This window comes from Larus michahellis, chromosome 2 (genome assembly GCF_964199755.1).
Source record: "Larus michahellis chromosome 2, bLarMic1.1, whole genome shotgun sequence".
NCBI classification, from domain to species: domain Eukaryota; kingdom Metazoa; phylum Chordata; class Aves; order Charadriiformes; family Laridae; genus Larus; species Larus michahellis.
The window spans coordinates 90,661,458-90,685,812 of NC_133897.1; the positions used below are offsets into that span (position 1 = coordinate 90,661,458).

The 24,355-nt window shown below is 39.1% G+C and overlaps 1 protein-coding gene across 10 annotated transcripts in view; it reads left to right on the top strand.

Annotated features, from left to right (window-relative positions):
- The window catches only part of CTNND2 (catenin delta 2), a 683,266-nt gene that overhangs the window by 239,326 nt on the left and 419,585 nt on the right, over positions 1-24,355 (top strand). For all 10 annotated transcript variants that reach the window (XM_074576184.1, XM_074576187.1, XM_074576188.1 and 7 more), the window contains one exon: positions 21,532-21,644. In XM_074576184.1, coding sequence (XP_074432285.1) covers positions 21,532-21,644 — 113 coding nt within the window. The remainder of the gene's footprint in view (positions 1-21,531; positions 21,645-24,355) is intronic.

Genomic DNA, 24,355 nt, shown 5'->3' on the forward strand with positions numbered 1-24,355 from the left:
ATGTCACCAGCTTTATCTCTGTAAATTGTGTTTGAAATAGCTTGCTTAGAATGATGTGATTAAAGAGGGGGGAAAAAAGTTTCTACATCTAGCTCAGATATTGGTCCTTCCAACCAAAGGAAAAGGCTGCTCTTATTTTAACAGAGCAGTAAAAACACATAGACAGTCTCAAACAAAAATTAAATGAGGAAGGGTTACAGATCCATCACATCTTGAATGAGATTCAAAGCACCTTTCCAGTGTCCTTGTATGCATTTCAGTAATGGGTTCCACTGAAGTGAAATGAGTCAACAGACTGGGGAAAGCTCATCTTTTTCCTCTGCACTATGGCAGTGCACTATTTGGAGGATTACCTGAAAACGTTCCTTACAAGTTACAGACTTTCCTTTCATGGATACGCTCTTGTGATAATGCCTTCCTGAAACTTGTATCTTTAGGTTGTCTTCTTAGCTTATCATGTCAGGATTATTATTATTTTAAAATTTATCAGTTTATTCATGTGTCAGCGATGACTTGCATACAGACACAATAGCATTGCTTCAGAGCACATGCATTACATGTGTGAATTTCTCTCTTTGCAGTAAGTTTATGAACTTACACTCTTGCCATCTGAAATAATAAGGCATCTCAGCCTTGTGAATGTGCGTGATGATATGCTTGGTGATAGTTTGAGAAAAACAGGGGGAGTAACTGGCTATGGCTCCTTTGTCATCCATTTTCCTGCAGGTGCATTCATTAAGACACAAGTGGTGGTGTTTCGTAGGATAAGATACTTACTGCTTAATTGGTAGCAAAATTCTATGTACTTTGGACTGTAAGATGTTGTTACCGTATGTAAGTTATAAAGCAGCCACCCATCACTTGCAAGCGCTCACAGCAGCAGAAGACAGCAATGGTCAGCCAGGTGAGATTCCCTCTCAGGCTAGATCTAGTCCTTGAAGTGCTGACTGGCTGCCTCCAGCATAGCAGATGTAAGTTATGGGTGAGTGAAAGCATATTAAGGATACCAGGTGTGCAGGATGAAGAGGATGCTGTACGGATTTATGCATTTGTTCTCAAGCAGTTTGGGTATATGCAGCCCATGTTTTGATTCAAAAAATACAGGACTGACAAGGAAACAGTCAGTTGTTACCACAGAATGTGTTGGGTTGGAAGGGAAGTTTAAAGGTCCTCTAGTCCAACCCCCCTGCAGTGAGCAGGGACATCTTCAACTACATCAGGTTGCTCAGAGCCTCATCAAGCCTGGCCTTGAATGTCTCCAGGGATGGGGCCTCCACCACCTCTCTGGGCAACCTGTTCCAGTGCCTCACCACCCTCTTTGTAAACAACTTCCTCCTAATGTCTAATCTAAATTTACCCTGCTCTCATTTCTTTAGTTATCCTTAAGGCAGCTGTCAAAAATCATACTGGGGTTGTTTAAGTTTTCTCGTATTTAGAGTGTTTCCATGGGTGATCAGACCGTTGAGGAAGCCTCAGGCAGTTGGGAGGGTGTGTGTTGTGGCAGGCTGCCCTTACTTCCACTGGGTCTCCTGACCCTGAGAGTTGTCTTCTGTGGCTTATGCAGCTTTCAGAAACATAACATTATAACATTTTCTTTCATGTTACTCTCGCTTTGTTGTTTGTTTGTTTGTTGTTTTTTTTTTTTTTTTTTTTTTTTTTTTTTTACCACCAGGAATAAAGCTTGTTGCATTAGGAGTAACCAAGTGTGGTAGTGAGTCAGGCAGTGCTGCACCACTTTCCTTCTTCTCTTAAATTTTGCTCTGTGTGCCCTCCTGCTGTCCTGTCCTGCTGTGGACCAGGCTTGCTAAGTTCTCAAAGACTGCTCTGACTTCGGGTGTCATTCTCTTATCTGATATTATGTATTGAACCATATGGTATGTTTTTCATTAGGAGCTGCATGAGCTCATCTAAAAGCAGAAGTTATTTTCTACCTGAATTCTAAGTTTTGAAGTGCTTAGAAATCACACATATGGCTGTAGTAAATGCAATACTAGAGATAAGTGGACTCGTTTGCTCCTAAAGAGAAATGAACACACAAATAGTACCTGCGTTCACCTCAGTAAGCAAGGCTTTATTTTGTCTGTATATGCATGGAGATTAAAGTGTTTCTGTATATTTCTGATTTGCGATTTTTTTTTTTCAAACAAAAAGCGATTGATTTTTTTAATTATTTCCGATATTATTGAATCCCACTAGTAGTTAGTGGGCTACTACCAATCAGTGTTTTGAATGCTTAAAATCTCCTATGATATTATTTGACTGTCAGTATGCCTTTAGCCTATGTCTTCTTGTAATGCGCTCAGAAATCATGAGGCTACTGAACGGCTTTAGCTCGGAAGGTCTGGCAGCAATAATCTTAACTGTTTCCTATTCTTATTTTTTAGTTCTTTGGCATCAGTGTTATACGGCCTCAAAATGGAAATGAGCTTGGATAAATGTAGAGGCAAGGTGTCCAGACACTGGTTTCTGGAAGTAACTTCCTTCTGTTATTAAGTCATATAATAGCTGTGGCATAGCTGCAGGATAGAGCAGACAAAGAAACTGTCTGGTTGGCTGTGCCCTCCAGGATAGACTCTGGATATCTGCTTGGACAAACTCTGAAAGGCTTTACGGTTAAACCTTTTGTCCTATCAGGGCCTCCTGGCACTATCTTTACACTTCTATGATGGGAAACAGACTGAACCTAAGTTTCAATTAATACTGGCTCCTGAAAAACAGAAATGCTGTCCATAAAATCATTGGAATTCCTGTTTGGACAGTCACATTCTCCAAGCTCTTACAAAACCTACTTGTGCAAGTTTCTCTCTTTCCTTGCTTTAAACTTTGATTTTTAATGTCCATGGAACACTTTAAAAGAGTAGTTAGCAATTCGTTGCAGAATTGAGACAGACAGACTTTGCATTTTCTGATTGATTTTTCTGAATGACAGAGTAGGTTTACTTAAAAAAAAAAAACAACCCAAAAAACAACAACAAAAAAACCAACAACCAAACAAACCAACAAAACACAGCATGCTATTACATCTAAAAATGAATATATCTTGGAAGGGAATTTGGAAGAATGAAATCTGTACGTAATGATGGGATTGAGAATGTTTCTGGGGATGGGAGCCCAGTCATTATTGTTTGCCAGCACTGTCCTTATTGCTTCAGGACACTCTTCCGTCATGACACAGGATTTTATATATTTTACGGAATTAATGTTCATTATGCTTTTTTTGTCATTCACCTCATGCTGATCTGGAAGTGTTGAAACACACACCAGTAAGGCACAGTACAGCTGTGAAAAACAGTAGCTTTTGTTTGGTGGTTTTTGGGTTTTTTTTAAAAAAAAAAGGTTGAAAACTGTTTTTTTTTTTTTTTTTTTTTTTTTTAAAAAAAAACCAACCTTTTTTGAAAAAATCAGTTTGGCCCAGTTTGCCAGAACATCTGCAGAATTCATGAACAGCTTGTTGTCTGAGCTCAACAGCAGGAGAAACTGTAGTCGATCAGTTCTGCCCTCTTCAGCAGGTGTAATACCAGTTGATGGAAATTGCAATACATGGTTTCAGGGGACATGTGGCTAATGTGTCCAGATGATAGCAACATCAACAAAGTATAGGAAAAAAACATGGGCAGATGTTTGGCTTATTCTGTCTACATGGATACGTGTACTTAAATTCACTCTAATGGAGTTTATCTACTGTCACATTGTGGTTTGCTCTGTTACAGAGAAGGATTTTACGGTAGGCTGCTAATCTTGCAAAACAGTCCACCTGTTGCAGCAGCCATATTTTGCAGTGTCTTAGCTGCAGATTTGTTGACCTTTTTTAAAAAAAAAAAATAAACTCTTTCTTTCCAAACATATTTGAGTGTTAGGTTTGTCTACAGTGGGATGAATTGCTTTGTGGTTTTGGCATATAGCAGGTTATTCGTGCAGTGAGACTGGATACTTCAGACCTTCACAGGCATAAAGAAGATAAATTACACACTTTTCAACTTCACCCCTTAAAAAAAAAAAAAAAAAGAATGCCTCTAAGTTTATCTAACTGAACGATTTTTACTTTTGGTTTTCTGCTGTGTGCGCTAGGAGTATAGTCAATTCTGAAATTACTGAAAGAGGATCTCGTCTAAACTTGATCAGTAGAATATTCAAATGCATCAAAAATTATTAAAGGTATTTAGCCACACTGTTAAATTATGAGTCATTGTACTTCAAGTCCATTTACGTATAAATGAAAATGGTGGTGAATCCTGCTGTCCTGTAATCAGAAGGTCCTGTTGTCAGTATGCAGACACGGCAGGAGCGTCCCATGTCTGTTATCTGCTCCAGGCCCTTCTCTCTTCATTCCCACTACTAGAGAACTTTTTAAAAATTCTAAGTCATCACAGCTTGCAAATTTAGATTCAGTGCTTTGTATGATTAATTAAAAAATGTATCAAACTGTAATTTTGAAGCTGATGTGAGCATTTAAAGAAAAGGGGCTTTATCTGTTATTCATTTAATGCTGCATTAAATTAACATCTGAATCAAATAGCAAAATTTGAGTAAATAAGATCTTGTAGTTGTTATGAGGCCTCGTTATTCCGTACACATAGTAATATTTTCAAAGTGTAATTTTTTTCTTCTTCCTAAGCTGCTTGTAATGTTTCCCCCTGTTTTTTCAACAAGGCATTGTGTGTTGATGTTTGTAATTAGATCATTTGCATACAGTGGTTGTCATTAAAAAGTTAGCATTTTCAGTAGTTACAATGTCATGTTATCTGAGTTATCCAAAGCTCTCCCATTTCTAAATATTTAAAATTATAATTTAGGTCACACGGTTCTCATCATGCTAACTGTTTTTTCAGTGTTATTTCCTCGCGTGGCTGCTTCTCAGGTTCAAGTTTGTTTCACTGTAAATAATTGCGGAGTCTCCATTTTAGTGGGATTCTAACGTAGAGTGGTTTGTTGCTTTTTTGTGTGTGGTGGTTTTTTTTGGTTTTTTTTTTTTTTTTTTTAGATAAAACATAGTTGTGGGTTATTTGCCTGAAGTCCTGTATCCAGAGCCATGTGTACTCAGTTGCTACAGAGATACCTGTCATCCCCTCTTCCCTAGACAGATGAGCCTGGTACCAGACGTGCTCAAAGTAGTGGTGTGCATGAGAGACGGAGAGATGTGCTCTGTGGAAGCTGGAAGACATGGCTGGAAGAACAAAAGATAGAAACTGTTCTGCAGTGTGGAGACGCGAAGCTGCTTAAAGGGAAGGGAACTGATTTTATAAGAGTTAAATTTTCAAAATCCTTCTCTCGAAGTGGTGTTACACTGTTGTGGAGGGGTTTGCTCTTCCAAAAAAAAGCTGTGGAAAGTGGCTAGAGACACTTTATATTCTGATGATGCTGTCGAAGACATCCCAAGCATTGTGGCAAAGGTCTCTGCCCGCTTTTCATGAATGTATTCAAGGGAGGGAATGCTGTATTTCTTTCTGTCTTTCTCTTTCTGACTTTGCTCTGCAATGGACATGAGCCAGAGAAACGTCTCCCTCGGTCAATGCAGCCTCTTGTTTGAGGAAATGAAGTAGAGTGACTACAGTCAGTGCATGCCATTAAATTATTCCTTTCATTCTAGTTCCAGTGACTTTGCTTTTGGAAATTATATACACTTGCCAGCCATGTAATAGGAAAAAATCAGTCTTTACCAAATAGAAATCAAGCTTTAGGAATAGGAAAGTAACACAATAACAAGAAAGCTTCCAATAGAGGTGAAATTAGGCTTAAAGTCCTGACTTTGGCAAACTAAATATATGCTCTTCCTTTTTAAGCCTGAATTACTTCATAGATTTCCAGCACTTGCTAAGTAATAGTTTGATGTTGCATTTTTGCTTCTCAGGTGGTTGGATAATCTAAAATACACAAGGAACAGACAACAGAACAGGCCCAGAAAATTAAGTAGTCTTTCTTCTATTCTCACAGTTTAGCATTGCAAATGTTGCTGATACTTGCGTATTCCAGGCTGCTGAGGCTCCCCTTGAAAGGGCCTGAATCAAAGGAGCCAGGCTTATTCAGCAGAGAGGCTTCTCGGGGCTACATCCAGTGTAGCTTCTCAGGTAGAGTAGGGAAAGTTAGTGTTCTGCGTGGGATGGGCTGTTATTGAAATTGGAGAGAGTTTGTGAACAGAGAGGAGTTAACCTTGCAAGATAAGACAAGATGGACCATCCATGATCAATTCAGAAAATAATGTTCTCCCATATAACTTTTCATATAATTGAACAGCCTCTCCATTCCTAGTCCTCGGGCACACAAGGAAAAAGGTGTACCTCTCACACTGGTCAGAATAGGAAAACTCGTAGAAATTCTCTCTTTTACTGCAGAGATGTTCTGGGAGGGAGAATAATTTTAATGGCACAGAAAGTTACCTAGTACTGTGTGCATGGCAGCTGTCTACTCAAGTTTTTCTGCTTCTGGGGTGACCTGTGTTTGCCTCAGTAACCTTGGTAATGCTACTTGCAGGCAGGAGAATGCCCCTTAATCCTATGCACCAGTACATGCTGGGGGCCACCTAGCTGGCAAGCAGCTTTGCAGAAAAGGACATGGGGCTCCTGGCGGACACCAAGTTGAACATGAGCCAGAAATGTGCCCTTGTGGCAGAGGTGGCCGTCAGTATCCTGGGCTGCCTTAGGAGCAGTGTTACCAGCAGGTTGAGGGAGTTGATCCTTCTTTTGTGCTCAGCACTGGTGAGTCCACACCTGGAGCACTTGATCCAGTTCTGGGCTCCTCAGTTCAAGACAGATATGGACATATTGGAGGGTGTCCAGCAAAGGGCCCTGAAGGTGATGAAGGGACTGGAGCTTCTCTCCTATGAGGAAAGACTGAGAGAGCTGGGACTGTTCAGCCTGGAAAAGAGAAGGCTGAGTGGAGGATCTCATCAATATGTGTAAATACCCGAAGGGAGGGTGCAAAGAAGATGGAGACAGGCTCTTTTCAGTGGTGCCCAGTGACAGGACCAGAGGCAATGGGCACAAACTGAATTACCGGAGGCTCTGTCTGAACATCAGGAAACACTTTTTCAGTGTGAGGGTGACCGAGCACTGGCACAGGCTGCCCACAGAGATTGTGAAATCTCCCTCCTTGGAGATATTCAAAAGCTGCCTGGACACAGTCCTGGACAACTGGCTGTAGGTGGTCCTGCTTGAGCTGGGAGGTTGAACCAGATGACCTCCAGAGGTCGCTTCCAACCTCAACCCTTCTGTGATCCTGTAAAGATACCTGCTATGCATGGTTTGGGTCTGTGTGTGGTGCTGATACGTTGCATCATGGCTTGTGAGCAGGATGAGGTTTGGAAGTGGCCACAGTAATCACATGTCTTTGATATGTTGTGCAAGCATAGACTGCAATTTCAGATTCTTATTCTTTCAAGCTAGCCAAGATCATTCGCAAGTGTCACGTTTCATCTCATTTCTGTCTCTGAGACATTCAGCTGGGCAAATCATATGGCTTTGACAAAATAATCCCAACGCATACACAGTCCTGAGATGCTGAAAAATCCAGTTAAGATGTTGGTACCACAGGTTTGGTGTTGGTTATTTGTAAAGTAAAAGTGAGGTCCCCTCATGCTGTTTCAATTCATGGCAAATGCACATCTCTACTTCCCCTTAACCAGGGAGCAGCCAGAAATACATCCGCTAGAGAATCGCGGGCAACGTGTTCATGGAGGACCTGGGAGGGGAGGAAAGCCAAGTGCTTGCCAGCCGTCCCAGATCTCCTTCCGCTTACCTGCACGACTGGTCACCCAAACTGCAGTATCGTGTATTTGAACCACAGCAGCTCTCATCAGACACGAAGGGAGGTTTCCATGCTGCATGTTGCTGCCTGTGCCTTTGGTTCATCACAGGCTGCACCATCAGCTTCGCTCCTGCCCGTGGTATCTCGGAGTGTCTTGTCCAGGGAGGTGAGAGGGAGCTTTGCTGGGGCCGGCGGTTCAGTGGTTCTCCTCACCTCCTTCCGTGACCAGTTCAGAATGGTTTTCCTGGTGCTGCCATGGAAACAGTCCCTGCAGTCGCAGAAGAGGGAATGTGTGTGGCATTCAGCTGCTGCCAGATGTGGGGAGGAGGGAGCCTGCGTTTCACCCAGTCCAAGTTCCCACTGCGGGGAGAGATGGCAGATTTAAGATAGGGGCAAGGGGGAGAAAAGGTATGACTCTAAATGATAGCTCTCAGACCATGCTCGGAAATTAGTTCAAACCCCCTTTTTTGCCATTAAATTAGCTAAAAGCTCCAAGTTTAAAATTCAGTATGCTTTGCCTTGTTTTTATTTACTTTGCCTTTCCTTTTTGATACTACCATATCGCAGACTGGTCTGTTCTGAGAAGGGAGCTGGAGCTCCTACCTGCTTGTTTTGTGCTCAGGCCATGGGGCTTTAGCGATGTGCACTGTATGTGCCAGGTCTCAGACGGAATCGTTGGGGCTGACAAGGCTGTCAGAAGGTTCCTGCGTTCATCCCGCAAGGGTAGATACAGTTTTGATTGCTGTGTTTTTTCTGTAGTAAACACTTAAGTAGCAGATGACTTCCACAGTAGTGTCAATGAAATATCCTGATGGCAGTTATGGAACAAGTGGATTCATTTATTATTTTTACCCCACCCCCCAGTAAAAATAACAATGATTCCTATGGCTCTCATTTTATAATTGTAGCAAAGCAGTAATTCCGATATCCCTGCTGTAAGAAACATCCCTATAGAGATGCTTCTGTCCATTTTCATCTGCCGACAATTTCCTGAACAACATTTTGGTGTCAGTTGACTAGTCTTGGAATTGAAATCTGCCCTGTAATTGTGGAAGCAGCACTGTTATTTTACTGAAACTTGGTCATTCTGTGGTGCAGCAAGCATTGATTTGTATGTTTGATCTCCCACAGCCATAACCACAAATCCAGTCCAGTATATTTAATTCTTTTGTTCCATTCACTGTTTTACTTAGAATAAACAGTGCAAATCTGGGAATCTCTTTGTTTATTTGAAGACTCAACAGCAAAACTATTTTGTGTTTTATTGGAAGAATGGCCCAGATTCCCACTCTGGATATTTTATGGATGAAAATCTGTTTTTATATAAAAAAAGTGATCATTATGTTTACTGTTCTTTGTTTTGTGGCAATAAATATATGTTTTGCCAATGGGAATGGCCATGGTTGGTCAGACAACTTGTCTCCACCAATGACCATAAGTATATGCTGAAGGAAGAGTAAGAACAGGGCAAGAATAAATGATACTGTCCCCTAATACTCAAAAGTCACCTGTTCTCAGATTTCCACAACCCAGTGAAGTTATGATGTGCTTAGTAACCATCAAAAGCATGCCTGTTACACAAAGAATCATCTTCTTTCATCTGTTTTCAGGTCTGGCTCTTATTTTCTTCATTTGATGTATCCTGCTTCCTGTTTTAGAAGAACTAGTGAATATGCCATATATGCCATTTTGTAGACCTCTACCATGTCCTCCCTAAGCTGTGTCTTTTCCAGACTGAAGAATCCAAACTTCATTGTTCCTTGTACAGAATCCATTTCATACCTTTGATCATCCTTGTAGCCTTTCTTTCTGCCTTTTCAGTTCTGCCACATCATTTCAGACACGGAAAGAGCTGTAAAATGACAGTTTTGATAAACAGAGGCCAGCTGTGGTCTGTAGAGTGCTTTTGGGTCAAAATTGGAGCCATCGAGAGAGACCTCATGGTGTCTGTGGCAGACGTGGATCAGGAGGAAGAGCTGGATGAAGCCGCCTTCAGTCACCTCCAAGAAGTGTTGGGCCTGCAGGCCCTGGTTCTCAAAAGGGAATTTAATCATCCTGATATTTACTGGGAAAGCAACGCAGTGGTGCACAAGCAATCTGGGAGGTGCATTGAGGACAGCTTCCTAGCGCAGTCTATGCATGGGACAGCTAGGAACGGTCCTGTTCTGGACTAAATGCTTACTAATAAAGACACGTTTGAAAATATGAATGTCAACAGCAGTGCTGGCTGCAGCAACTGTAAGAGTGTAGAGGCGAAGGGGCTTGAGGAGGACAAGTGATTAAAGACCTGGACTTCAGAAGAGCAGATTTCAACTCAGGGAGCTGTCGGGAGGGATCCAACAAGGCTCTGTCATGCAGGGCAAAGAAGCTCAGGAATTTGGGGGTATTTCCCAGTACAGCTTCTTCGTGAAACACATGAACAGTCTAGCCTCCTAAGCAGGTAAAGGAGCAGGCGTAAAAAATCACCTGGAAAACCACCAAACTACTAAGAGAGCTCAAATGAAAAAAGAAGCACTTGAACAGTGCAAAAGGGGGCAAGCTCCCAAAGAGGAATATGGAAATACTGCTTCAGTGTGCAGAGGTGCAATTAGGAAGGCAATAGCTCAGCTGGAGCTCAAACTAGCAAAAGATAAAGAGAGTAACATAGAAGTTTTTGCAGGTATGTTAGTAGGAAGCAGAAGTCCAAGAAAGATGTAAGTCTGCTGCTGAATACGGCCATCAAATTAATAAAAAATGGCACAGAAAAGGCTGAGGTACTCAGCCTATCTTCACCGGTCATGTCAGACCCCAAAACGTTGTCAGGTAGCAATGATGAAGGAGATGACAAACCAGTGATGGTAGAGGAGGGTCAAGTGAGGGAGCATCTTTACAAACTGGGCACAACTCCTGTGTGACCTGACAGGGCGTAACTGAGGGTGCTGAGAGAGTTGGCTGACATCATCACAAAACTACTCCCTAACATCTTTGAAGGGTCTTGGAAGTAAGGGGAAATCCCGTGTATCTGGAAAAGAACAAATACTACAGTTATCTACAAAAAGGGCAGAAAGGCAGATTCAGGAAACTGCAGGCCAGTCAGCTCTATCTATGTTTCTGTGCAACTCATGGAAGCATTTCCAGGCAGCTGGAGGGCATGTGAAGTTAGGATCAGTTTTGCTCCAGGAGGATCACCTTCTACTGATCTACAGGGAATTTCATCTCCCATTTTGTCTTGCTTTTTCAGGCTGTGAAAACATCCTTCTGAAATTCTCTGTTGTTGCTCTTCAGCTTTAGTCCCACATAATTTTGTATTATTGCCAAACTTGGTCACCCTGTTGTTCTCTCCTTATTTTAAGTCCATTTATGTATGTATTGAACAGTGTGGACCACAGAACCAGAACTTCACATGTGGACTTCTTCAACTGTGAGAATTTACCACTTATTTCTAGTCCTCCTATTTAAGAAAGTACTTATCCATACAGACACTTCCTGGATAAGTAGTTCATGTTTATGTTGGTGTCCACTAATTCTGTTCTGTGTTATAGTCTCCACTAATTTGCCTGATATGACTGTCTGGCTTGCTGCTCTGTAGTCTTATAGACCTCTCTGGAAGTTGGCATGGCATTAGATGTCTTTCAGTTGTCGGGTACTACATCTGTTTTAAGCTATGTATTTTCTAGTTCCTTCATAATTCTTGAGCGAATACCATTTGATCTTCCAATTTGTTACTGTTTGTTTTGTCAATTTGTTTCACGACCTATTCCACAGTCACTTCAATTTCAGGCAGATCCTCTGATAAGACTCCCTCAGTGAGTTCTCAGCATGGGAACTTCCCATGAAATAGCAAAACCTGTTCTGAAGGATTCATTTAGTTTCTGTTCAATGAACCCTTTTATATCCTGATCACCCAGTGGCTCTACATGCTCTCCAGGCGGATTCTTGCTCCTGATGCATTTGAGGAAGGATTTGTTGTTAGCTTTGATGCTTTTGGCTGTCTGTCCCTTAGGACCATATTGTGCTGTCTTGTGTTTTTTATATTTAACCTGTCAGTGTTTGTAGTCCTTTATTTTCTTCATTTGAAGATGATTTCAGCGTTCAGGAAGAGCGTTTTTGTTTCTCAGGACTTCCTTTGTCCTCCTGTTTAGTTGTGCTAACTTCTTTTGTTATGTCTTAAGCTTTTCTTGACACATTGCATTGGTCCTGTGCTTCCAGAATGGGGATGTGGAGTGTTTTCCATGCTGCCTATGAGGACTTAACTCTTATCTTTAAACAAACTTTTTGATTTCTTTCTGTTACATATTTTCTCTTTTTATTTGGCTCATAACTGGCAGATTTTCTACCTTCTGTAGGGATGTTGGATATGAGCACAGAATGATCATTTAAAGAGTGGCTTCTCAGCTGCAAGATGTCAAAACATCTTTTGTGCATTATTTGAGACCAAGTCAAGAATTATATCTTTTCTTGTGGGCATCCTAAGCAGCTGTCCATGTGCCATGTCTTTCTGTTACTTTTTTTTTTTTTTACTGTACAAACTACAGGGGTAGTTGAAGATTCCCAGAACTATCACATTTTGTACCCTTCTTTCAAAATGTGCCTCTGTCTTGATGGACAGCCAGAACTGCCAACTCCATAGTGTGTCAACCCATACAAGTTCTTTTTATTCAATTAGATTGTTTATTTAATTGGATTCTAAGCTCTTTCCCTGTCTTCGTCCATACTACTAATGTTATCCTGAACTGTGTGTTCCTTACCTATTTGTTTTCAAACAGGTAATTTTTAGACTGTAACTTCATTATAAAAACCGTTTTAGTTTGTTCAAAAGATGAGCTATTCATACCAGAAATTAGGAGAATAAGATCGTAATGATACTTCTTAAAACTAACATTTTCATTACTAATTGCTTTTCTCTTCCGTAAGGAACAATATGAATCAGTTGGGAATTTCCTTAATCTGAGGTATTTCTGCAGGGTAGTCAGAAAAGGAATGAATTGCCTAATTATTTTACTAGTTCTCTTCTTTGTAATAAAAGATGTAATAAAAGAGGAAAGATTCAAAAGCATAGTTGGAGCTATCAAAGTTAACTGCTACTGCCACAGAATTATCTTTGAGAGAAAACGTGCAAATCTTGAGGGTTTGCAGTCTTTGAATTCCACTTTTTAGCCTGTGATATTTGAAAGGCTGTTTTTTTCCAGTAGTACTTAATAGTAGAAATAAGTGAATTATTTGACTAATCCACATACTGTCTGCTAGAATTTTTTGTTTACAAACATCCCTGTATTTCTGCCAAATTTCCTTACAGTTTCATTTTAATCCTCTATTTACTTGAAAGCCCATCCACATTCAGTAAATGTAGCAAACTGAATTTTGCAAGTATGCAGAAAATCAAGCTTCTATGTTGTTAGTTGTAAGAAAAGAAAAAACAAAATCCTGTGGTTATTAATTTGCATGCAGTAGCTTGCCCTAAGAAGAAAAAAAAAGAAAAGCCCATTTTGCTTAGTGACATAACTTTTGAATCCCTTACTAACATGCTAATGACTAGCTCTTTAATAGCTACTCATGGCAATATTCAGATCTAGTATCCTAATTAATTCAGAGATTCAAGGATAATTGCAAATTATGGAGTCTGTTCTTGGATATGCTGCACTAATAGTCCACGTACGGACTGAGAAATCAGTCTCTTACAAGGCAAGGAAAATCAAAAGGGAAAATTGTTCATCGGAATAATTTCTCCAGTGGAAGCAGGAGAAGAGGAAGGGACTAGATGTCTCAGACCTCTTAGACCATTCTGGACAAGTGGAAAGCTAATGATTTATAATGCTGGCTCTCCATCTGTACGTGATGCCTAGAATGACGTGTATCTTCAAAACTCTGGAAGGGAGAACTATTTCAGAGATGTATAAATAGGGAACTGGAGAACCCCGTGAATAAAACACTGGAGAAGACTTCAGATCTCTAAACATGTAGATAGACTGCACAAAAAGTGTTGTGTGTTGTTGGTATCCACGTATATTGGGGTGTACTGACACCTCTGTAGCTCTTGCTAGCATCTTAGCATGATGCCCATCAGAGCACAGATCAGATTGGAGCAGAAAGGGAGAACAGAAGCTGAGTATGTTGTCGGCACCAAAAAAGGTTTTCTTAGTACTTCAATGTCTAGAACATTTTTAGAAGTTTCACTTTTTGAAACCACATTGTTTCACTTTCTTAGCTTTTCACATGTCTTTAAACCATACAAATAATTTTTACATCATAATAAAGTATCTTCCAGCTGCAACAGGATTGTGCTTTGCTGTTTTCAGAACAAAATGACCCTACAGATATGTATTGGAAAATCAAGGTAAAAGGCATCAGTTCACAGTTCTGTCTGATACATTAGATTTGCTGACCATGCAAAGTAAGGCTCCAGCTACTACTATCATAAATGGAATTACTTGTTTCTTTTCCACTTCGGCGTAGTAAATCTTTGTAAGAAGCAAATGAGAATTACAAGCTCAGGCCATCGTAACACTGAAGAGTCAGGGTCTGTTACTGAACTCCAGCTCTCTCACTCTCACTTTCCTTGGAGAAGATCCACCATCTCTGAGGTTTTGTTTTGCTCCCACATTGAGCTTTACAATTAATAACAGTAAGCCCTAAAGCAAGTCAAAGCTATTGAGTTAGAAAGTCAATTTATCTCCTTAAATTGCTGCTGAAGGAGGAGAAGCAAAGGTATGAGATTAGAAAGCTCTTAGTAGTTCTAATCCTATCCTAACACTCCAAGGCTTTTACTTACACTTTATTACTTTGGAGACTGAAGTAGTTTGCATGGGAGGAAGTAGAATAGCACAGCAATCATGGTGGGTGATAAACCATTGGGAGTGTTGGCAAGGGATGCAAAAACTAGTGAGAAGGAGAAGAAAGCAGTGAGCTAAAAGACTAAAGCTGAATACAAAACAGAGAGAAGAAAAAATGGGATAAAAAAGGACCAGGCAATTTGAAACAGAAAAATGGAGATAATTTGAATAACTTTGGTGATTGTGTTGGAGAAGAAATAATACAATTTCCCTAGGAAAAGAAGTCCAGGCAATTGGGCAGCGTGCCTTCAGAGAGCAAGGTTTGTCTGCAACTCACAGAGGAACAGGGCAGTGTGCTTGGAGAGCTGAAACATGCAGCTGAATGCAATTGTGACCTCATTTGTATCAGGGTCCTAAAAATAGAAAATAAAATACGGTCTGATTTCTATAAAAGTTTTTAAAGGCATGAAAGGGACTTCTTTGAAGTAATCTTACATGAAAAAAGAAGGAATAGTTTATTTTAAACACCATAATAAACCAAACTAGTTCTTTAGCCCATAAGTAATCCATATGCAGAGTAGCCCAGATGCCATGCTTATCTCTTGTAAAGAAGCATGGGATTGCTAAAACCCTCAGAGCAGGTGACAGAATGAGCTAGAGAAATACTGGTTCAGGCTGATAAAATACTAGCACTTAGATCAAGTCTAATGTGTCTTTATGTAAGCATGATGATGATCAGAGAGTCTGATAGCGTCTGATCTGTAATACAGATTGGCATTGGCATAAAGCCTTGGAAAAATTTCCAGAACTCATCAGTTCTAGGATCGTGGAAAAACTAGGTTGAGAGAGACCTCTGGAGGTCTACTCTAAGCAGGTCTATCTTCAATGTTAGACTTTCAAAATCTCCGAGAATGGAGATTCTACAACCTACCTGGGCAACCTGTTCTAGTGTTTAACCACCCTTGCTGTGTTGTTTGGTTTTGGGGATTTTGTTTATTTGCTGATGAGTTTTTTTTCCTTATATCCAGTCAGAATTTACCTCATTGCAACTTGTGAGTGTTGCGTTTGTCCATTTGCTGTGTACTTCTGTCAGGAGCCTGGTGATGTCTTCACTATAATCCCCTATTAAGAAGTAAAAGTCTGCAATTAGGTCCTTCTTATACCTTTTCTTCTTCATGCTAAACAAACCAAATTCCTTCAGCTTCTTCTCATACAAAGTGTGCTTCAATCTTCGGACCGTCTTGGTGGTCCTCTGATGATCTTGCTTCAAAATCTTGTCATGTCCCTTGTCCTGGTGGGCCCAAACCAGGCAGTGTACTCAAGATGGCAGTGCCAGCAGTACCAAAGGAAAGGGAATAATTACTTACTTGTTCTGCTAGTGATTCTCTTGCTAGTGCAGTGAAATAAGTGGCTGGCCATTGTCACTACAGGAATGCACTGCTGAGTCACAATTGTTGTCTACCGGACCCCTTGGTCCTTTCTGTGGAGATGCTGTACTGTTACATGGGATTCCAACCTCCGTGTGGAACTTTTCATTTTTCTTTCTTGAACTTTATGACAGTATCATTGGCCTGTTCCTCCAACTTGTCAAGATTCCTCTGAATGGTAGCCTTGCTCTCCAGTGTATGAATTGCGTCCTTCGGGTTGGTGTTACCTGGAAATTTGCAGTTGTGTATAGGTGCAGTCATAGCTATTAATAGTTGGTTGTTTGGATTTTTTAATCTTGCAACGACATTGCTAGTGATGGTTTTTATCCTGTTTGAAAACATCAAGAATGTTTTTCTTCCAGATACAGAATGGGCTGTCGGGTCTGGTTTGTGTCTGATGCTGTCCCTAGATTTCCACCAAGTTAAACTTCCCTAGATTTTGCTGTTTTCCTCAGGAAGTATGTGCCCCAATTTTAGCTGCTCATGTGTGGCCGGTACGATAGGTTAAGAATGGTGTGTTGTCTAAGTAATGGCATTTACTTGGGGTTTACAGATGTGCAGTATATGGAATTATGCATGATGCCACAGGATATGCATAGCAATATACACATACCTTAATTAATGTCACAAGTAGTACTTGTTTAGTAGGTTACAACAAGATAGAGCCAATGTTGTACATTTCTACAGCCTATATACTTTTGGGATGCTCCTGTGAAAGACTTCAGTCCAGGAGATGATTTGTTTGTTTGTATAGCTGTAATCAGGCTTTCTCCATTCATCTCACCAGGGATTCCCAGCCTTAGCTCAGTGCTGTTATTTGTCTGTATTTGAAGATTCAAATGATCGCCAGTGCACCAATTTCTCTTTGTATAGCATATTTACAGTCAAAAGCTAAACACTTTTCCTCTTTTAATATTATGACCTTAAGATTCATGTGAATTCAATAAATCTGCAAGGCTATTCAGCCTAAATTTAGATAGATCCTTTTTTTGTATCAGCTGCTTTTTACAATCTCTGCTGATTTTGCTGTGTCTTTTGCTCAGCATCAATACACATCTGTCTATGAAAGGACTGAAGCATAACTTTAAGATTGTAAAGGACAGAGATCAGCTCTGAATATCAGCCAAATTTCTTTTGATCTGGTTTACCCCTCCCAACATTCAAACGGGTCAGTACAGACCACGCAGCAGATACAAAGCATAAAAATAACCAAATAGCCTCTTACTTGGTGTGCCCTGAGCTCAAGAGTTCATAACCTGTCCGAAAGCTGTGAAGATTTCTATCAATCAGGCTTATTCAGTTCCTGGACCACTGTGGAATGTATGACCTTACTCAAGTCTTATTTAATGCTTGAAGTTTTGGTGTCTGCAGAGGGTAGATAAAATATAAATCTCGTACTGAAAAGGCAAATATGTCCAATTGCCTTCTATGGAATAATGAATATTTTTTACAAAAGAACTCAAGGTAGTGAACAAATACCACTTTTAAATATAAATGGCTTCAGACCCTGGCAGATACATACTCTTTTTATCACGTCAAAACAATTTGATAAAGTTATCAGGAAGTTCCTCCCTTTCCAAGCTGCTCTCTTGGGTGATTTCTCTGGATGGCTCTCATTGTTATTTCTAACCTTTGTGTTGGCTTCCCCCTCCCGCACCCTGTCTGGTACTAAGTGCTGAGGACTACCAGATTCATCACTTCAGCTTTGCAGTGCCTTTGCATGTGCATTTGCTTTGGCATCATCGCCCTTTGTAGCACAGCCCATGAAGCTGCACTTGACGTGGCTTTACTTAAATTAAACGTGATGTTTCAATGTATTTTCTGCTGTTCTTCATTCTGCAATTGTCTTAACAAGATTTGCATAATCAGTGGGTCAGAATTTGGTTTTAATTTTGATGTTCTGATTAGCTTGATTCATATAAATAATAGAAGGCTGTGAAGATCACACAACATGGCATGAACTGGTGAAAATGACTGCAAACAGAACAAATAAGACAAATGATGGAGTCCGGTTCAGTAGTTATTTTTATAAAATGTAAGCAAATACTATTTCTAGTTTCTGTCTTCTTGCCCTGTGACAGCTGCTTGAAATCTAAACATATGGATTTATTCAAATATTAGTCACTCTTGCTGCTTCCCTAACAAAGAGAAGGAAGCTTATTAATTTGTTTTCTGCCAGGGATTCTTGATACAGAGGGATAGTCTCTCTACTTGAATTCTGCTTTTCTTCTTTCATTCACAAGGCAACCCTGTGGACCAGCACCTTTGTCATCACACAAGAGAATACCTAACACAGTTGTTTGGTAAATTTAGCGTAGAGGATAATTCTGAGGTAATAATTGTTTGGCTCTGCCCTTTCACATATCCCACCTCCTGACCTTTCATCTCCTTCCTTCCATCCCTAACTTCTGATGACACCTGACAGAAGACAATCAAGTGAGAAATAGCAGGAATTAAGTCAAGCTAGTAATGACGTTACTGTTCACCTATTGTAGCCATTTTCATGCATTAAAAACACAAGATTATTTTTTTTCTTCAGTGATCCAGCACATCTCTGCTTCCAACTTGAGGAGGAACAGTCCCACAACTGTCCTTTTCCAGTCATCTCTACAGGGCAGGACTTAAATAACGTGGGCAGTGAAACCAGCAGACATTAATTTCTACATCTTAAGAAAGGGCAGAGTTTCCTCAATAAGGGACCAATTATTGAGAGAGACACAGAGAGAGAGGGGCTGCTTAAACTGATCATTTTAGGGCATTTGCTAGAGTAGCAATTTGTATTGTAGGACTGAAAGAGATTAGTGGAGGGTGAGTCATCAAGTGTGCTAGGAAATGAAAGAAAGATGCAATGCAGAAGAGAACAGAAAGGAGAAGTAGGAAAGAAAGACAAATGACAGAGTCAAGAGAAGAAAAGTATATTTTGGAGACTAGAATCATAAGCAGGAGTGTTCAGTAGACAAAGTAATCACGACATAAAGATGTTAGTTGGGAAAATGCAGAAGTGTCTGGGAAGTAGTCAACCAGAGTGATTAACTGAAGGAATATGAAGCATAGAAAATATATAAGAAGATATACAGTCCAGGTAGCAGAAGAAAAGAAAAAGACAAAATAATCTTTAAAGTATTTCAATTTAAAATAGGTTTGGGGGCATTTCTAAGTTGACTTGGGATAGCATGGACAAGAGGAAGCTGGAGAGAGGTTGTTTGCACACCTACTAGAGTAAAAGGACACAGGAGCTACGCTTGTCTATCTGGGAAAAGGCAAATGACAGCGTGGACGGTTGGGAATGCTAGTTAGTCCTTGATTCTTACATTCTCTTAGTAACGTTATGAGAACAGCTGCATCTTCTCACTAGGCTGGTAAAAAAAGTGCCCTCTGCTAGGCCATGGCAAACATGTCTGAGCTGCCTCCCCGGGATGGCGGAAGGTGAAGCTGGCGAGATGAAAACGTATGCTAGGCATCAAAATGTTCTTTCATACCATTGTCGTGATAGAATCAAGTAACTTAAACAATGCAGTGGAACAGAATAGCTGTTAAAGCTTTTGCTTTAATTTTGAAAGTAAACTTAATGCTCTGGTTTTGCTTGGTATTTTATACTATCAAATTTTCTCAGTGCTTACATGCTTTGATACAAGCATGCTAGCGTAGCAAATACTACACCACTTTGATTTTACGTTCTTCAAAACTTTAGTAATATTTCTGTTACAGTCCTTTCTGCAGTAAGGGCATTATTTTATGCAAACAAGGCCAGGATCTGAATAATAACTCTTGGAAAGTTGATCAACGGTCTCTTCAGCTTTTCAGACAATTGATTCTACTAGGTGAGAGACGAATGCTCTGTGAAGTAGGCATATCTGAAATAAGTGATTATTATTAGGTGATTTTTAATAGTCCTATCTACAAACAACAGTGAAAAAGACATTTCTGAGTGCTACAAAAACGTGCAGAGAATATCATTAACTATGATTACTAATGCAATATTAACATTCAGTGAGCAGTGATGTTTTGTGCTTTACATCAGTCTGACTCTTGGTGGTATTCCTGTGCTCCGGATAGTCTTGCTTGGAATAACGAATACAGAATTAGGTAGGCTTTGTCAAATAGTCAGTGCCTACTGAAGTGTACACCGGCTATTTTGTGCTGTACTTAACCTGCTTGGACTTCGCGCCCCGTACTCGTAGTGCAGGACAGAAGGTATTCCATGCAAGTAATGAGAGAAACAAAGGGGAATGATCCAGGTGAATTAGGTAGAACAACCACCAGCTGCCTTCCACTGTGGTTATGGTTTGCCTCATTTCAGAGATCTAAAAGTTTAATGCCTCCATTTGCCCTTGGCTTCTTGGTCAGAAGTTTTAGGTAGCAGATAGGACAAACGCTTTTGAATTCTTCTTTCTACTCCTGCCATTTCTTCCTTTCTCTCAAATACTGAGTTCTTCAGTTGTACTTGGTGGACATAAGTCTCAACCCAAGTAATTTCCAGTACTGTTTTTCTGTAAGGCAAGGCATTGCTGGGGAGTTACTCAAGGGACTCTCTCCCATACCTCTGCATTATGGGGAGGTCTTTTTTTGAAAGAGAAGTGGGAGAAAGAGATGGAAGAGGGTGCATTTGTGTGGATACAGGAATAATTTAACAAGTGGATTCTCAAAATATTTCTCCTTCAGCCTTCAACAAACCCAAAGAAAAGGGGCGAGAGAGCTTTTCTATTAACTTGTGAAAATGACTCAATGTAACTGACCAAAATGAAAGGGCAGCAACATTTGGCAAACTTACAACAAACATCATTCCCTAAAAGTGTTTCGATTTAGTAGTTGATAGAACTACTGCTAGCATATGTGGGAAATGGAGGTTTTTAAGGAATAGTGGGGATTTTACTTCTATCGGTTTTGCGTCTTTTTTTTTTTTTCCTTTTAATTAAATAATCTCCTGTGTATAAAAACAAAAACTCTTTAGAAGTACATTTATAAGCTCTGTGGATAAATCTTATCTGGTGGGGCTGGTTCGGCTTCCTTGACAGAACAAAAGGAAATACGTTCAATTAATGGTAGGATTTTTAACATGGCTTTTGTCCAAAACTACTTGAGTTTCCCTTCTGCACATCATTAAATGCAGAAATTAAACTGCATTCAGTACATAACAACATACCTCCAATTTAGTTTATTTCACTAGTGTGTACTGTGATGGTTGTCTTTTTGCGTACAAAAGCTTTTGTCAACCCATGATCATCTGCAGAACTTTGCATCTTTTTTTAAGTAACACAGATTCTCATTTGTGGCCATACTTAGATCAGCTTTTTAAGAACACATTTGTGTGCTGCTAAGGGGTGTGCATGAACTATAAATGATTCTGGCGAAGGCCTAAGTTGTTTAATGTATTTGGAAATTCCATTCCTGATAAACCAGCTCATTCTACAACATATATCATTAGAGTGAATGAAGGAATGAGTAGGTGTTGCCACAAAAATTTGGATTGCGAATGTGTTTAAAAAGAAAAAAAAAAAAAGCTTTCCTATAAGGTATCATATTAACAGTTCTTGCACAAGTTATAATTTTATGTACTGAAATTCCTTCTTAATCTCAAGAGAAGTCAAACCAAATGGTTTCATTTATTTTTTCAGGAACTGCAGTTTGAGCGACTGACTCGAGAACTTGAGGCTGAGCGTCAAATTGTAGCTAGCCAGCTGGAGAGATGTAAGCTTGGATCAGAAACTGGAAGCATGAGCAGCATTAGGTAATGTACGAATTGTTAATTTCTTTGTACTGTAATGCAGTTTGTTGCTGTTACGAATTACCACTGAGAACAAGATTGATGATCCTCTTGTAAAAAAATTACATGCTAGGGAGCGTGAGATTTTAGTAGAGCTTTTAAAAAGCAGATCAAAATACAAATTTTCAAAAAGAGGCTTAATTTCATGCAGTTTGGTATCTGATTTGTCCAGTGACAAAACAGTAGTCACATTTGGAATTCAGTGATTTGCTGTAGTCTGAATGGATTAATAGCAAAAATCCTGTTTCTGCTACCAATACAGCTGTAATTTTCAGCCAGAGCTTTTTAGCTTCATATTTGCAGAGATGTATTGATAAGTTTTGTGAACCTGTTTTATCATAATTTCATCATTCAAGGTATTAAAAGCTTTAGAGATTACTTAAAGCTGCTGACCTGACACCAAAATGTAATGATAAGATATGACTCACTCTCTGTTTTTTAAACATTGGCTTTCTTCAATATAAGAAATTGTTCTGGTATGTTGTTTGGATGACGGCAAGATTGTTCAAGAAACTAAGAAAATGAAGCTGATCTTTTGGTCAGTTTGGTGTGAGTAAAGATTTTGTAGTTTTGAGCTCCTTGATACTAGTTTATTTGTTTTCTCAGGTGAACCTAATAAACGACAGGTGATAGGACTTGAGTTGAAAGGATAAAAAAAAAGTTGCATAGGTATATCTTTTGTTTTTATCGGTGGAAGTATTACGTGTGATATATTTTGAATACTTAAGTATGGTATTCCAAGCTTAGTGCCAAGTTTTGTGTCATCCTAGTAGAAAAGCTACAAAAAATACCTATCACTACCAGAAGAAACTCTTCCTCAGTTTAAGCAATTCAGGCTACACTTCAATCAAATAAGTGATTGTTTTCCATGACAAGTGGGAAATAATTATTCAGTATAATGCCAAAGATGCAACAAAAATATTGAATGTAACGGTTCAATTAAAATGGCAGAAGTCAGAAGACTTTTTTTCACTAATTCAACAGAAACTGTAAATGAAGTTGACTTAAATATAAACATTCTTAATAAATCAAGTGAGAACTAACTCCCGAAGATAGAATCTTACTTTGGTCTATATAATCTTCCCCACCAACCAGATTTATATTAACATTAGAGAAACTGTACTACTTAGAATTATTTAAGCACAGAGTAGGTAATATTTGGCAATACAGTACAGTACTATATTTGCACCTTAAGTGCACTCCCCCAGCATTTTAAATTTTAAGTATGGTATGACTGCATTTCAAAAAAGCTATCATCTGAACTGTGTTTGAATAATACTGAGCTATGTTTGAATAATACTATTATTTTAGGATTATTCCAGCCAATGACATGGAGGTTGGGAAATTTCTCAGTTGGAAGGAAATGTTTTCTTGGTGAACTTCTTTTCCTGTTGCTAAAGTTATATTATACTTTTGAGTCATCAGTGGTATCAAGGTCACTTAGCTGTATCTTAAGAGACTACAGTTCTTTGAGAAGTTTAAAATTTTGACTACTTATCTCTCTGTGGAATAAACTAGTACCTAGAATAACTGAGGAGACTTCATGCAACTTTTTGACATCTGTAGTTTGCCCTAGAAATATTTTATATGTAAGAGTTTAAAATCTATAGTGTTTCAACTAAAAACTGTTTTAGTATTTCTTAGAAATACTTGAAATACTGTTGTCCAGAAAATAACATTGAAAGCTTATAATTAGATAGTTGTTCTTAGACTTGGCAAGTGATTTAAAGAAGAAATCAGTAACATCTAATATTGTTTGTGTTGTGTTGTTGTTTCTCCCATGCATGTTAAGTGAACTTCAATTTTCTATTAGTTACAAAAATTCTAAATCGTTATGGGAGTGAGTAGAACTAGCACAAATATTAAGTGAAGTTCACTACCAGTCTGACTGCTGTGATGAGTTTCCAGTGCTCAATCAGATTTGGGAATGTTCTTTTGACATGGTATAGTGAGACAAAGACCTGGAAGATAAAGAATTATATAGTGGAATAATAACGTGTTAAGAAAAAAAGTGTCTAACTTCTTATACTACTTTGGAGTCTGTGGGGGCAGAAGAGGCTTGCTTAAAAATAACTTTTTTCATAGATGTGACCCCCTGTGAAGCTAAGCTTTTTAGACTTACCTCCTTTAAAACAAGGTGATGAATAATTTCATGGCAAATAGTAAATGCTTTAAAAAAATCAGTTTCTTAGTGATACAGGGTAATTTGAAGATTTTGCCCTCTTTATTTTATTCAGCTACTGAATAATTAATTGTTTTAATCATGGTTTTCTGGTGGAACACAAATTAAAATCAGAACTCTTAGGTGTTATTACTAAGCTTTTATTGGTAACGAGTTTTTTAAAACAATCTTTAAATCAATTGCATTTATTTTAAATACTGTCATTATTCAAAGTGAAATGCTACCTGTAAGTCTCCAGTGGAAGTGAATATACATCCTTCAGTGATGTCACCGTTGTCTGATGACACCTAAGTTTATTATTCAAATGCTTTTCCTTATCAAGGAATAATCAAACTGGACTAATTGTAATCAGCATATTTTAATATTGGGAAGTTAGATTATTTTTTTTTTTGCCACTTGAAAATAATTCTAAAAGGAATTTTTCTTGTTGACGTTTGTTACCTATGTCTGTTAGTACCCAAGTATCTAAAACTAGTACAATGGAGCAGCTATC